Raw genomic sequence first — 15105 nt, 5'->3', positions numbered from 1 at the left:
CTACTTCGACCCATCCTTCCCCCCTTCAGAGACTGACTGTGCATCCACTACACCTCATCCTCTCCCCTCTCCTCGGAGCTCTAAATCTTCTGACTCCTCTGACCACGTGGTGCCACCACCAGCACTTTAATCTCCTCCTCCTGTGGATTCTGATCCTCCTTCTTTTCCATCCAGCTGCTCACACTGTCCATCCATCTGCTTTCTCTCTTCCTCCCCTCTATGCTGACAACTCCCTGCCATCTCGAAAAGCTTAAAAAAGCAGAGTTGTCTATTGAGCTGTGTGAGTAATCTGTTTTGTCTCTTTGTCGGAACATATCTCTAGTAGAATTTTAATTGAAACAAGTGCGCTCATTTAAATTTCTTAATTTGTAATTTGTACGTGAAGTCTTTGTTTAATGTGTAACTGTGTCTGTTTCTAAGGCCTTAAACCAATAATTACCCACCTCTTAAATCAAGGCTTACTCATCTTCACGGACTCTCCCTACAATACCCCATCCTTCCTGTTCGAAACCTTCAGGGGCTTATCGCCTCATACAAGCCTTACACCTAATCAATGAGGCAGTAATTCCCCTCCATCCAGTAGTCCCTAATCTCTACAAGTTACAGTCTCACATTCCCTCAAACACCACTCACTTCACAGTCCTAGACCTCAAGAATGCCTTCTTTACCATTCCTCTACACCAGAGGTCCCCAAACTTTTTACACAGGGGGCCAGTTCACTGTCCCTCAGACCGTTGGAGGGCCGCCACATACAGTGCTCCTCTCACTGACCACCAATGAAAGAGGTGCCCCTTCTGGGAGTGCGGCGGGGGGCCGGATAAATGGCCTCAGGGGGCCACATGCAGCCCGCGGGCCATAGTTTGGGGACACCTGCTCTACACCCTGACTCTTACTTTCTGTTTGCCTTTACCCAGACACTAATACAGCCCAGCAATTTACGTGGACTGTCTTACCCCGGGGGTTCAGAAACAGCCCACACCTGTTTCGGCAGGCACTAGCTCAGGATTTAGCAGCATGCAATCTCAAAACTAGTACTCTCTTACAATATGTAGATGATCTACTCCTCTGCAGCCCCTCCCTGCCTGCCTCAAGGAGACACACCTCCACCCTTCTTAACTTCCTCGCTATGAAGTGATATCGTGTCTTCTCTGCTAAGGCTCAACTTCACTCTTAGTCCATAGTCTATCTGGGCATTGCCTTAACCCCCACCACCTGAGTCTCACCCTAGATCGAACTCAGACCCTCCAGAGTCTCCAACCACCTACTACTGCAGATCAAATCCTTTCTTTCCTTGGTCTAATAGGCTCTCTTAGTCAAGCCTCTCAGTGAGATCTTCTGAGCATGGCTTTTAAGGTCTATAGTGGCCAAGGAAGTAACAGAAAAGGCAAATAAGGCCCAAAAGAAGTCAGGAAATACCAGCTTTTGGCATACACTATTAAAGGTTCCAGCACCTTAAAAGGCTTCATAGGATTCCATCAGGGCCCTGCTTCAAGAGTGGAAAGAAAGGTCATTGAAATGAAGCCTGCCAGGCTTCCCGGCCCCACCAAGAGACACATCTCTGCTGTGGAAAGAGGGACATGAGAAGGTAAGCTGCCCCCTTGCTCCATGGAGGGAGGGTTCAGTCTCTTCTAGCCCTGCTCCAGCTACCTGTGACCTGACCTTGCCCAGCATGCTGGGAATTGCCACTGAAGGCCTAAGGACATCGTTCAGGAGCCTAAGGTATTTCTTCCAAGTAGCAGATAAACTGATCTCATTTCTTGTGAACACAAGGGCATCTACTATGCCTTGCCTGAATATTTATCTCTACTATGGGTATTGATAGTCTGATTTTGTTGCTTTATTTAATGTATAGTGTCACCTTTTTTCCTCTTATCTCAGTGCCCCATGCCTATTGTAGGCTGGGACCTGCTGCTAATTCCAGCTAGAAGCAGTAGTCACTAGGACTTAAACTCTAGCTACAAAGTGTAGAAATGTAACCTCCCTTTCCCTAAGTACTTGCAGGATTTACAGGTTACTCAGCAAACTGTTCAGAGACTGTCCAAGAGGCACTTCCAGCATTAAGTCACCCAAGGACTGACTTTCACATGGACAGGTCCACATACCGTGATCCTGACAACTCCCACTGCTGCTAAAGTAGAAAAACGGCATAACATCTATATGTATCTCCCTACTAATTGGGAAGAAACCTGTGTTCTAATCTATTTCACCCCAAATATCAACTTAATACCACCCCATGAGCCTCTTTCGATTCCTAGTACATTCTAAGAACCAAACGAGCTGTACAGGTAATCCCTCTTCTTGTTGCTTTAGGAATCTCTACAGAAGTAGGTCTAGGGGCAGGGGGACTGGCCACTTCTCTGTCTTATTCCTACTCTCTCTCTCTCTCTGAAGCCCAGCGAATTTGTATACATTAAATCAGTGGTTTCACACAAACTGGGTGTCTTGACTAGTGCCTTTCATTGGTCCACTCACTCTCCTATTAATTTTTCTAAACTTTTGGACCCTGCCTCTTACATTTGTTCACTAGTTTCTTATAGAACTGCATGCAGACCTTCGCCAATCAGAAAATTGGAAAAATCTACCTAACCCTACACACCAACCCTGAAACCTGCCCTCGTGAAACAGAAAAATCTGGAACCCTATAAATACACCTCTACTCCAAACAATGGTGGAAAAACCCCTTGTTCTCGATGCTAGCACCAATTACAGGACCAATCCTAATTTTGTGCCTAATATTAATGCTTGCCCCTTTCTTTATCAAGTTCATGTAGGCTCGAATAAGAGAAATCTCCAGAATTACCTACAATCAAATGCTTTTCCAACCCCTACTCCAACTGCCCCAGGTGGGGGTTCACGAAGGAGGCCCCCAATAGGGATAACAGCAGGAAGCAGCTCCAGAAGATGGCCGGTCTGAGACAAACCTCCTTCCTGAACCCCATACCCTTCCCTTCCCACCATCTCTTTTCCTTTTTTATCATACCACAGAGTTGAGAAATGATAGATATATGAATTTACCAGAAATTCCAACTGCCCTTTGGTTGTTCCGCCTGACTGCCTGACCTCACCCTTACTTACTGGATAATCACCCCTGAGGCAGAAGAGTTCCAGGAAGCTGGTCAACTGCCCCAAGAGGGAGTGTTCCAGAAAGCCGAAACCATAAATCCGCAGGAGGGGACATACCAGAGCTTCTGACTCAGTACCTTCTCAGGCTCTCCCAAACACGATAAAATTCACCTTATAGTCTGTACCAGTGCCCTTCTCCCCCGAAGTGCCCGGCAGGGTTCCTTTCTTCCTTTCAATAAAGCCTGTTAGTCTGGTCTTTTCAGACTCCCATGGATTCCAACACATATGAGAAAGCAATCAATGAAAAACTAAGATGCTACAATGAAGAACTGATGTCTCTCATCTCTCTCCCTTCCTACTTGTGTGTCCCTCTCTCTGTCTCTCTTGCTATAGATAGATAGATGATAGATAGATTGATTGATTTCAGTATACAGAATTGGGTACCAAATAAAGGCAAATTAAAGAGAAAAGTGAGCAATAGGCCAGAATTTACTTATTAGTAAATTTTTCTACAGTCTTACACTTTATATCAGTGATCAGAAGTAATATGAATAATGTACATCAGTATTTGCCAATAGATGTATTGAGATGAACAATAATTCACATTATCTGGTAGTCACTGGGTAGCAGAGTGTGATGCAAAGAGGTGTCATTATCCATAAGTAAAAACAAATAAACATTGTATGCACAGAGGGATGAGAATGTACATCAAAACAGAAATACATTCTTTTTATTTTTGGTTTGATTTTTATAGAAATATGTTTAAAGAACAAAATAAACATCTGCTATAGCGGAATATCTATGTACTCTTAATTTTCTAAAAGCAGTGGAAGAATGCAAGGGATCCTGGAAGAGAGAGAGAGAGGTAGGTGAGTTAGGGTACTGCAAAACTACAAACCTGAAAGATTTCTGCAGCCTCAGTGCCTGAGGGAGTCCTCCAAAAATATCAGAAAGACCCCCATGGGAAAGAGGACCTCTAATACAGCTGAAGTGATTATATCTGTTCATCAGAGGTCATTCAGAAAAAGTAGCCTCAAAAGATCATGAAGGGCACCCAAAAGGGCATGCTCAGTTATCTGGTGAATAATAGCCAAATTAGGAAGTACTGGTAAACTTAGAAGACTAAAAAAACTTTAAGTAGAAAATAGAAACATGATGACAGTGAATTTGGTTATTTGGGGTAAAAATACATGAAGTGGTTTAGACCAGCAGACCAGCAGTTGAAAACCACTGGTTTAGACAATAACCTGACAAGATTATATAACCCTTATCTAACAAGCTCATGTGGCCTAGACTTTACATACAAAGAAAATTATTAAAATAAAACTTATTAGGAACAAAAAATAATCACTACCCTATGTGTGCGTTAAGGGAAGACATTTTATAGACTTATTTACTGTTGGGATTTTTTTTTTTTTTTTTTTTTTTTTTTTTATTTTTCTGAAGCTGGAAACGGGGAGAGACAGTCAGACAGACTCCTGCATGCGCCCGACCGGGATCCACCAGGCACGCGCACCAGGGGGCGATGCTCTGCCCCTCCGGGGCGTCGCTCTGCTGTGACCAGAGCCACTCTAGCGCCTGGGGCAGAGGCCAAGGAGCCATCCCCAGCGCCCGGGCCATCTTTGCTCCAATGAAGCCTTGGCTGCGGGAGGGGAAGAGAGAGACAGAGAGGAAGGAGGGGGGGGGGTTGGAGAAGCAAATGGGCACTTCTCCTATGTGCCCTGGCCAGGAATCGAACCTGGGTCCCCCGCACACCAGGCCGACGCTCTACCGCTGAGCCAACTGGCCAGGGCCACTGTTGGGATTTTACAGTAAGCCTAAGATGGGTTTTTGTGTGTGTGTGTGTGTGTGTTGTTTTTTTTTTTTTGTATTTTTCTGAAGTTGGAAACAGGGAGACAGTCAGACAGACTCCCGCATGCGCCCGACCAGGATCCACCCGGCATGCCCACCAGGGGGCGATGCTCTGCCCATCTGGGGCATTACTCTGTTGCAACCAGAGCCATTCTAGTGTCTGAGGCAGAGGCCACAGAGCCATCCTCAGCGCCCGGGCCAACCTTGCTCCAATGGAGCCTTGGTTGCAGGAGGGGAAGAGAGAGACAGAGAGGAAGGAGAGGGGGAAGGGTAGAGAAGCAGATGGGCGCCCCTCCTGTGTGCTCTGTCTGGGAGCTGAATCCAGGACTCCTATACGCCAGGCCGATGCTCTACCACTGAGCCAACCAGCCAGGGCAAGCCTAAGATGTTTTAATGTGACATTCCTAAGTTTGAAATAAAAGATAAAAAATCCAGCGTAATAATTCTTACCATGTTTAAATAATCAAGAACTAAATTGGGAATGACATTTTTAAAGTTTTATAAACAGTATATAGTAAATGGAAATAAATTTAACATCTTCTGTTATGACAGGGATCCTTCCACGAGTAGGTGACAACATACAATGGCTCATTTTAAGAAATAGATAATTAGATAAAGAAAATGTGGTATATACAGGGGTTGGAAGAAGTATGTTAACAGTTTTTTTGGGGTTTTTTTTTTTCCTTTTTTTTTGTATTTTTCCGAAGCTGGAAACGGGGAGAGACAGACAGACTCCCGCATGCGCCCGACCGGGATCCACCCGGAACGCCCACCAGGGGCGACGCTCTGCCCACCAGGGGGCGATGCTCTGCCCCTCCGGGGCATTGCTCTTTTGCGACCAGAGCCACTCTAGCGCCTGGGGCAGCGGCCAAGGAGCCATCCCCAGCGCCCGGACCATCTTTGCTCCAATGGAGCCTCGGCTGTGGGAGGGGAAGAGAGAGACAGAGAGGAAGGAGGGGGGGGTGGAGAAGCAAATGGGCGCTTCTCCTATGTGCCCTGGCAGGGAATCGAACCCGGGTCCCCTGCACGCCAAGCCGACGCTCTACCGCTGAGCCAACCGGCCAGGGCCCCCCTCCCTCTTAATTTGTAGGTTCTCAATAAATGTTTGTTGAACTTACTTAAGACACTGATCAAATTAAGATGAATGTGTGATCAGGTTAATTCAAGAGCTTTGGCTTATTTTATAAAATTGAAAAGTACAAAAACTAGATCCTGATGAAAACATATGATTTGTTTAAAACATGATTTATAGAGTACTATTTTGTTCTAAATATCTAAAGTCTCCATTTTTACATGAAAATGTTAGATTTATTCAGAACAACTGGAGATTTGCTGGTCATTTTAATTTGTCATAAGGTCTTAATAACTCTCTAAGAAAGTAGATCTTGGGATGTTGGGTGAGTGTATAGTCTTCAAACAGGAAAGATACAAAGTTACTTAAGCATACAAACACAAAAGGATTAGACAGAGAATACATATAAAATATTTACTGGGAAACTATTAAGTTCCAGGCACTTTATTACCCAAATGACTTATAATTCTATTTAAATAGGCATTATTTCCAGCATTGCACATGCAGAAACAAAAGGTAAGAGGAGGAAGTGTTGCTTAGTATTACATAGCAACACATAGCAGTTGCATTAGAGATTACTTTTAAATCCTAACTTAAATTCTAGGTCCAATGATTTCACAACTATATTCTAGCTCCACACTTTTTGTTCAGGGATATCAGTTTCGCAATAGGACAATCTAAAAGCAATACCAACAACTGAGGTCAGGTTAGATTAAGTGATGATGCTGGGAAGGAGAGGGGGTCCCTTCTTAAACTAATGCAGTAACTATATTAAGAACTGTAACATCTGAATTCAGGCTACAAAGATGAACAGGTAGTCTTACTGCTTTCTTTTCTGAGACTGAAATGACTTTGTAAAAACCAGTCACTAATATTATCTGCAAAGGTAAACTACTAATAGTCTATAATAGTATAATAATATTGTACTATGATTATCCACTTAGACTCCTCTTTTGCTCCTAAATACAGTAGGTAGCTTTGCAGGCAAGCAGGGTATTTGGGCTAAAATATTTTATCTACCACTATCTAAAGTGACAATTGGATATTGCAATAAAAAGGCAGAGTTTTTAGTCTTTTAACTTGTCAGGATTTAATATTATATTTTTGAAGTTAAAAAAGCAGGAGCATCTCATATATTATATATAGACAAGATAAATATACCAAGTGTTGCTATAAATTCAATTTTTCAAGCATAAATTAGAAATACAAATAAACTAATATTCTTCCTATTAATTAAATGTTATTGAAAGATAAAATTATATACCCATAGAATAAGATATATTCTAGTTATTCATAGTTTTCATAAAGGTATAAGAGAGAATTTTTTAATGGATTGGTCTCAATACATGAGGGACTCAGCTGTCACTTTGACTTATACTAGGCAGCCTGGTTTACTAGATGTCAAAAGAGCTCTACCAATTTATTCTGTATGTATTCGGCTCACTTTTTCCTGCTTGTCTCTAGTAACTAATGAGAAAAGATTTTAACAACAGAAGGTCATATTTTTTTTGAATTCTTTTGATAAGTGAAAAAATCAGAGTAAAACAGGTGGAAATTGTGTCTGTGCTAAAACATTCCTTGTAGAAATGTCTGGCTACTAATTATCTAGTGAAAGCAATCTAAGAAGCACAGAAAGACGTGTGTAGCTCTACCAGTGAAATTTAAAAAACAAGGGCTCCAAAAGAACAGCAAAGAAAGAAAGAGAGAGGGGGGGAGGGAGGGAGGATAGAATAGAGCAGTGATTTTCAACCACTGTGAGGCAAGATTTTTAAGACTGGGACCTCTTTTCCCTTAGATTGTCAAATAAAAAGAAAATGATAACAGCAAACACAACAATAGCCAGCCACCTGATATGAATGAATCAAAAATATACTTTTTTTTGTCCGATAGGAAAAAAGTAAATTTTTTGCTGTGCCACAGAATTTTAGTAAGTAGTTTATGTGTGCCATGAGAATTAAAAAGATTGAAAATTGCTGGAATAGAGAAAAGAAGGGGAAAAAAGGAGGAGGAAAAGGGAGTGAGGGAAGGAAAGAGAACAGAAGGGGATGGAGGGAGAACACGGAAAAGATTCACAAAATAAGCTGAAGACAAATAGGAAAATAAAGATACTGAAAAATAAATTATCAGTATGAGAGAAACTGGTTAAGAGCCAAAAGAAGGTAACAATTTACAAGTTCCAAAATGAAGATCACTCAAGAAAGCTAGCCTAAGATTTAGCAACCCTCTCAGCATTGGGAAACCAGGACTAAAAGACACAGTCCGGAACACTGGGACCAAGAAATAGGGAAGGATCTTGTGGCCATGGGTAGGGTGATTATATCTTCTGTGGCCCCCCAAAATTAGAATGAAAATGAACAAAACTTTTTCATACCCAAAGAACACGTATATCTTTCTTTTAATTCATGAAATGGAATTTCATGTTTTCTAATTAGCAGGAAAATTAATATTATGGCAAATACAAACTCCAAAGCCAGAATTCAAAACTAGATGACATTAAATAGGAGCTCCCAGACTCAACTGAGGGACTGGCAGAGATGAACAGAAGTAGATAACTGGTAAGTATTATAGTGCATAATAATTTCTCAGGTGATTTTACTTGCCCAGGCTGCCTTGGCTTCAAAACATGAACAAGTTCGCTACTTAAACCTAACCTTGCCAAACCAAAGTAGTCTTAAATCCTACTTTTGCTCTAAGCTAATAATGATTTCAGACAGAATAACTGAAAAACCAAAGTGGACAGCCACGTTTTGGCACAACTAACTCCGTAATTAGTTGGAAAGAAAAGGATCACACTTACTCATACCACTGTTTATTGTGTTTTCGGTAAAGCAACGTGTCCAAGGCAACCGCATTGGCATCCAGAGCTCCTGGGGAAGGCCACTGGTTGGTGAGGTGGGCAGTTAACTCTTGTCTCGATCTTAAATCATTATTCTTTAGCACAGTCCTGTGAACATTAAGATGGTGAGTGCTTTTGTCTTCATTGTTCCGCAATGGCAGAGGAATCTAATGGCATCAATTTAGGCCCCCAAACTTCATCTTTTTAAAATGATAGTTAACAGACTGTGAAGAAAACTATGGGAAGACTAGATGGGGCTCTGACTGTTTTGTTTCCTGCGATATGTGTTTTTCGCCCTTTCCCTGCTAGCTTACAACAAATCACTTGTGAAATCCAAACTTCCCATCTTTCCACAGAGACACTAATAAAAGAGAAAACAAAGGAACTCAAGCTGTTTTTACATCTTAACTAAAAAAACAATGGTGCTATCTTAAAATTACAGGTTATCAGATGCCAGTTAAAATAAGAAGAAATTAAGATTCTATTGTATAATTTTCTAGCTTCAAAATTCACAATCTATGAAAGTACTTTTACTTGGTAAACAAAATTAAAAATAATTTAAAATAAAACTAATCCAGAAAAATAAAAAATAAAAAATTCCTGAGGTTCCCGTAATTGTTTTTGACAGAAGTGACTACTAAGAAATCTTCATGAAAATAACTAAATCAATGACAACTGCATTGACAGCATAACCCACTGGAGTAAGTAGTTCAGCTACAGAATAAAGACATTGTAACAACCCATGGTTTCCTTCCATATTTGTGGGACTGTTATTTATTAAAAAGAACTTGCAAGAAAACTAGCTTTTTGCCAAAATTTCAAATTCATTGTTACAAGACTAATTCAGCACTTGAACTGGTGGTTCAAGGTAATTTAATTTAAAAGCATAATTCTGTTTGCAAAGGTCTTATTCTACCTGTAAAAGAGCTTAAAATAACAGCGAGGTCCCCTGCATTCTCACCGGTAGTCCATGACGTTAGTGTGCCTGGAGAACTCCTGAGAAACTATTCCCGCCCACTTCCGGTGCTGCTCCCGGGCCACTGCTCCCGTGCTCTTCTGTGCAGTGCGTGTGCTGTGTCACTGTATGTACTCACACTCGCTGCCACACGCTCAGCACGCCACTTAATACCAGCCGGTTAGTCAGTATTCTCAAGGTTACCTTACTCATGTATCTAGCCCAGTTTTTAGAACAAAGCTGTTATTCAATAAGTATTTATATATTAGAAAATACATAATTAAAGGTTTATCTTCCTAAACTGGAATCCTGATCTGAAGTTGGTAACTTCACAGAGCTCTTTAGCATGGCGTATACAGCCCTTTCTCCTCTGGCTGCACAGACATGCCTGCCCTCCGTGTTGGGAGTAACAAGGAGCCATCAGGCAGTTTCCTGTTTGCTGGACTCGAATCTTTTTGTGTTTTTGCTTTTGTGGTTTTCACTGTCTGTGAAACCCATCTCTTCTAAAACTGGTCTGACAAATGCCTAAACCACTTCAAATTAAATTCAGGAATGACTGTAACTACCACCACCTCCTCAAGTCCTTCGACTTCATTCTCCTTTGTTTCATACTGTATCCAATGTACGCCTCTATCTCCGCCCCTCTGACACCTGTGTGCCCTGAGAGTACTCTGGGGGTAGGAACTAGAACACATTTATTTCTGTGTTCTTAGCATCAAGCCCAGCATCATGTCAGTAGAATGAACAAGTTTTGAACTATAAAATATTAAATTTTAACATTATCAAAAGAAGCTATGATCCCTTTTCGGAATCTAAAGGACAACACAGAATTTCAAAAAGCACCTTGAAAAATAATCTACCATGCAAGGGAAGATAGCAAATACAGAAAATCTCTACTTCAATACCATTAAAACTTAAATTCCACTGCAACTTTCTTACTTAAAATAAAACATCTAAGTACCTTTAATGTTTGAGGGAAGCAATGAAATTGCTGTTAAGAGCATAATAAACATCACTTTGCTTTGCTAAACATCGTAACAAACTTTTAGTCTAGCGATTCTCTATCTTGACTATATAAATAACTGGGAAAGCATTTAAAAAATACTGATACTCCAGTGTCACCTCAGATCAATAAAATGAGGTTCTATGATGGTGGGGCCTAAGCAGTAGTATTTTTTTAATGCTCTCTAGGTGAATCTACTATAATATTTTTTGTCTTTGAAACAGTAACAACACTACGTATTTCTCTGGATGTTCCTTTTTGGTCTCTTTCAGCAGAGGTCCCTTCCTCCATTTAGTCCTTGAGTGTTGGTGGTCCCAATGACCCTCAACTTCTATTCCCCAAATCCTTAAACAGATCCCCTGTAAATTCACCGAACTCTGGCTTCAAAATTGAGATCCTACATTCTTTTGAGCACTGAATAGTACACTCATTATTTTATGTTTTGTTTTTTAAGATTCTTTTTTCTATTAAAAATTTTAACTTAGTGTGTTAACATGGATTCAAATGTAGTATATTCATTATTTTAAAGGAGAGAGAAAAAGAGAGATTTCCAGAGTTTGGTCTCTTCCTTTCAGAGATTAGGCTCAAGTCTACTCTCACTTAAAAGCTCTCTGAAAAGATTTAGAATTCTGTACTCTACATTGTGATACCAGTGTTGAACCAATCCAAAGGTATTATTTTGTTTTGTTTATCTTGAGTCTCCAAACTTAGGACTCTCCCCTCTCCTTTCCTTTGTTCTTTCTCGTTTCAGAGGCTGTGCTGATGCTCATGATGGAGGTATCCTTTGGCTGCTGGATATACGTGTATATAAGATGTACAACCCATGACACTCAAGAATTGACTACCTGTGATCCCAGGAATTACGAAGCCACCCCAGAAGTCCATGATACAAAGCAAGTTTGGTAAGGCAATACATTTCAAGACTATGGCTATCAGGTAAGTTCTGAGAATGGGTCTAACAAATGCCTAACACCATTGCAGCAAACCTTGGTTATTTTCCATTTATTACTAATTATCTGACATGATGTTTTTCTTATGATGTATTCCAGTGCTATTTACGACACAGAACATTGAGAAAATCATAGGCTATAAACCTCAGGAAAATTAAGTATTTACTATATCATGATTATAGTAATGTAGGTGTTTATGCTAACAGATAGAATGCCTAGGTAGAATACTGAAGTCAAAAAAGGGAAAACTACCAAATACAAGGTATTGTATACACTCCACCCCCCGACTCACTTAGAAACAGAGAATAACAGAGTCACCGCCCTCCAGCTTCTCTTACTACTTTGGAAGAGAACAGAACTATCACCCATGCTATCTGTTTAACCAGTCTCTGCCTCCCATCCACAAAAGCTCTGTAAGGGCACAGACTATGTTTTATTTATTCCTGAGTCACCAGCATCTAGAACGGACCTTCATACATTCTCAAAAATTATTCGCCAAATGAATGAGAAGTTACAAAAGCTATCTAATACCAAAAGAAGTGATGAGAATTTACTTTTATTTATTCATTTAAAGTTTTCCAGAGCTGGAAAATGCTTGTACAGCCTGTGAATACCCTAACTTCTTCATAATGTTAATATAGAAATATTCTTTATTTGTGTGCTTTTGTTTCTATAAATTTTAGGCACATCCATGGAATGAAGAGTACCTTTATATTAATTATTATTTCCTTCAAATAAAACATTTGGAAATTGCCTAAAATGGAGCCAGATAGATTATTTATAAATTATTTACCTATAAAATAGTCCTGCCCAAAAAGTTAAACCCAAATCTAACCAAGTCTCTCAGAACAGCAGTGGTTTTCAATCCTGATTGCACAAAGAACTTAACTTGATAATATTCTTTGAAAAGAAAGAAATATTAATGAGAATTTAGAACTTTAAAGACAAATGGACCATGTCAGAAGCACTCAAAAATTAATATAACTAATTGGACAAATGTGGGACAATTTGAGCATCACAAAGAATAAAAAATATGATAGAAACACACTGAATATAAGCATTTGTGCTATAATACAGAAACAAAAGACTACAGTGTTCTACAAGAACACACTGACAATAATTGGCCTTACGGGGAGAAGAGGGTTGGGAGCTGACAACTCAAGACCTATTTGAATTTTTACCAGAACACTAAGAAAAACAGTAACAATGCTAATAAAATTTCAACCAAATAAAAATATTTATTAAATTCCTATTAAGAAATATTACAGAGGCCCTGGCCGGTTGGCTCAGTGGTAGAGCGTCGGCCTGGCGTGTGGAAGTCACGGGTTCGATTCCCGGCCAGGGCACACAGGAGAGGCGCCCATCTGCTTCTCCACCCCTCCCCCCCCTTCCTCTCTGTCTCTCTCTTCCCCTCCCGCAGCCGAGGCTCCATGGGAGCAAAGATGGCCCGGGCGCTGGGGATGGCTCCTTGGCCTCTGCCCCAGGCGCTAGAGTGGCTCTGGTCGCGGCAGAGCGACGCCCCGGAGGGGCAGAGCATTGCCCGCTGGTGGACAGAGCATCGCCCCTGGTGGGCGTGCCGGGTGGATCCCGGTCGGGCGCATGTGGGAGTCTGTCTGACTGTCTCTCCCTGTTTCTAGCTTCAGAAAAATACAAAAAAAAAAAAAAAAAAAAAAAAAAGAAATATTACAGTAACTTTACAACTTGAACGACAACAACAGAGGAAAAGCCACTAGATGTGTTTCCCAACATGGGGCCCACGCCCCACAGGGGGGCAATTCGATAGTTAAGGGGGGCAATTTGAAAATGGACTCCACACGACTTTAACTCTTTCGCCCCGGGCCATTTAAATGCAATGCTAGATATCGGTGCCAAATTTAACAAAAAATGCAATTCTTAAATAATTACGGTAAATAATTATTAAGTATAATTTTGTTTGACGAGACCAAAATATCAACTGAGTGATTGGCGTCAAGTAAACTTCGTCCTTCGTCCTGGGTTCACCACGGAGCATGCCGTCTGCTGCGGGGAACCCCGGACGTTTTAAAAACTCGCTAAACAACGCAGTTATTCTCACCTAATTGGCCCATCGCAACTTCTGTAGTGTTTCACATCATTCAGTTGGTGTTAATTTGAAATAATTGTCAGTCAAAACTGTTGTAAAAGCTCTTTGATTTAATATACATATATATATTGTATAGATATAATTGGTAAGTATTTGATTTTATTTTTATCAATATTAAACTCTTTATTAAGTACTTCTTGCATCGGGGCTAGAAAGCACTAATATTTTACAAATATTATTGGGGCTATAATAGTGCATGCACGACAATTTTAATTTTAGAAGCATAACTTGCCCTGGCCAGTTGGCTCAGTGGTAGAGTGTCTGCCTGGTGTGCAGAAGTCCCGGGTTCGATTCCCAGCCAGGGCACACAGGAGAAGCACCCATCTGCTTCTCCACCCCTCCCCCTCTCCTTCCTCTCTGTCTCTCTCTTCCCCTCCCACAGTGAGGCTCCATTGGAGCAAAGATGGCCGGGCGCTGGGGATGGCTCCTTGGCCTCTGCCCCAGGCGCTATAGTGGCTCTGGTCGTGGCAGAGCCACGCCCCGGAGGGGCAGAGCATCGCCCCCTGGTGGGCAGAGCGTCGCTCCCTGGTGGGCGTGCCGGGTGGATGCCGGTCGGGTGCATGCGGGAGTCTGTCTGACTGTCTCTCCCCGTTTCCAGCTTCAGAAAAAAACAAAACAAAACAAAACAAAAAAAACAACAAATTGATTTCCCAACATGGATGATGCAGCCAATGTTAGTGGATTTGTCTGATATATCAAATATGCAGTATCAAGAAGAACTCGCAGAATTGCAAAATGATGAGTCAGTTAAAGCTTTATTTAATATCAAAGGGGCGATGGCATGGCTTTGTGAGGAAACAGAAATCAAATACCCAAATTCAACCAAATGTGCAAGAAAACTATTGCTACCGTTTCCATCTTCATTCTTAGCTGAATGTGGATTTAGTGCTGTAAAAGATTTACTGATAAAAAAAAAGAAATCAGCTGGATATAACACAACGTGGAGACTTGAGACTAAAGCTAACCAAATTGGAACCTAATATAAAATCTCTGTGCAGCAAGCATCAAGCACAAGGATCACACTAAATTAAAATAATAAATTAATATAGAAAAATCTGTATTAAAATTATTTGGAATTTAAATTTGTTTTTCATTATATGTTTTGAAATTTTACTTACTGTGTTTTGTTAACAATTTCATAGTGATTTCTTCCTAGAACCTATCATTTATGTTTATTAAGTGAACAAATCAATTTTTTAATGTTAAATATTATGTATGTTACATAGGGGGGGGACATAAAAATTTTAGAAAGG

The 15105-nt window shown here is 40.8% G+C and overlaps 1 protein-coding gene across 9 annotated transcripts in view; it reads right to left on the bottom strand.

The window, feature by feature from the left end:
* RUNDC3B (RUN domain containing 3B) overlaps positions 1–15105 on the bottom strand; it is a 198491-nt gene that overhangs the window by 17603 nt on the left and 165783 nt on the right. For 7 of the 9 annotated variants that reach the window (XM_066354315.1, XM_066354316.1, XM_066354313.1 and 4 more), the window contains one exon: positions 8784–8930. The exons of the other annotated variants lie outside the window; for them this stretch is intronic. In XM_066354315.1, the coding sequence (XP_066210412.1) occupies positions 8784–8930 (147 nt within the window). The remainder of the gene's footprint in view (positions 1–8783; positions 8931–15105) is intronic. 9 annotated transcript variants of the gene reach the window in all.

This window comes from Saccopteryx leptura, chromosome 12 (assembly GCF_036850995.1).
Source record: "Saccopteryx leptura isolate mSacLep1 chromosome 12, mSacLep1_pri_phased_curated, whole genome shotgun sequence".
In the NCBI taxonomy this organism is placed as follows: Eukaryota; Metazoa; Chordata; class Mammalia; order Chiroptera; family Emballonuridae; genus Saccopteryx; species Saccopteryx leptura.
The sequence above is the reverse complement of the archived record's forward strand: the minus strand, read 5'-3'. Positions and strand labels throughout refer to the sequence as shown.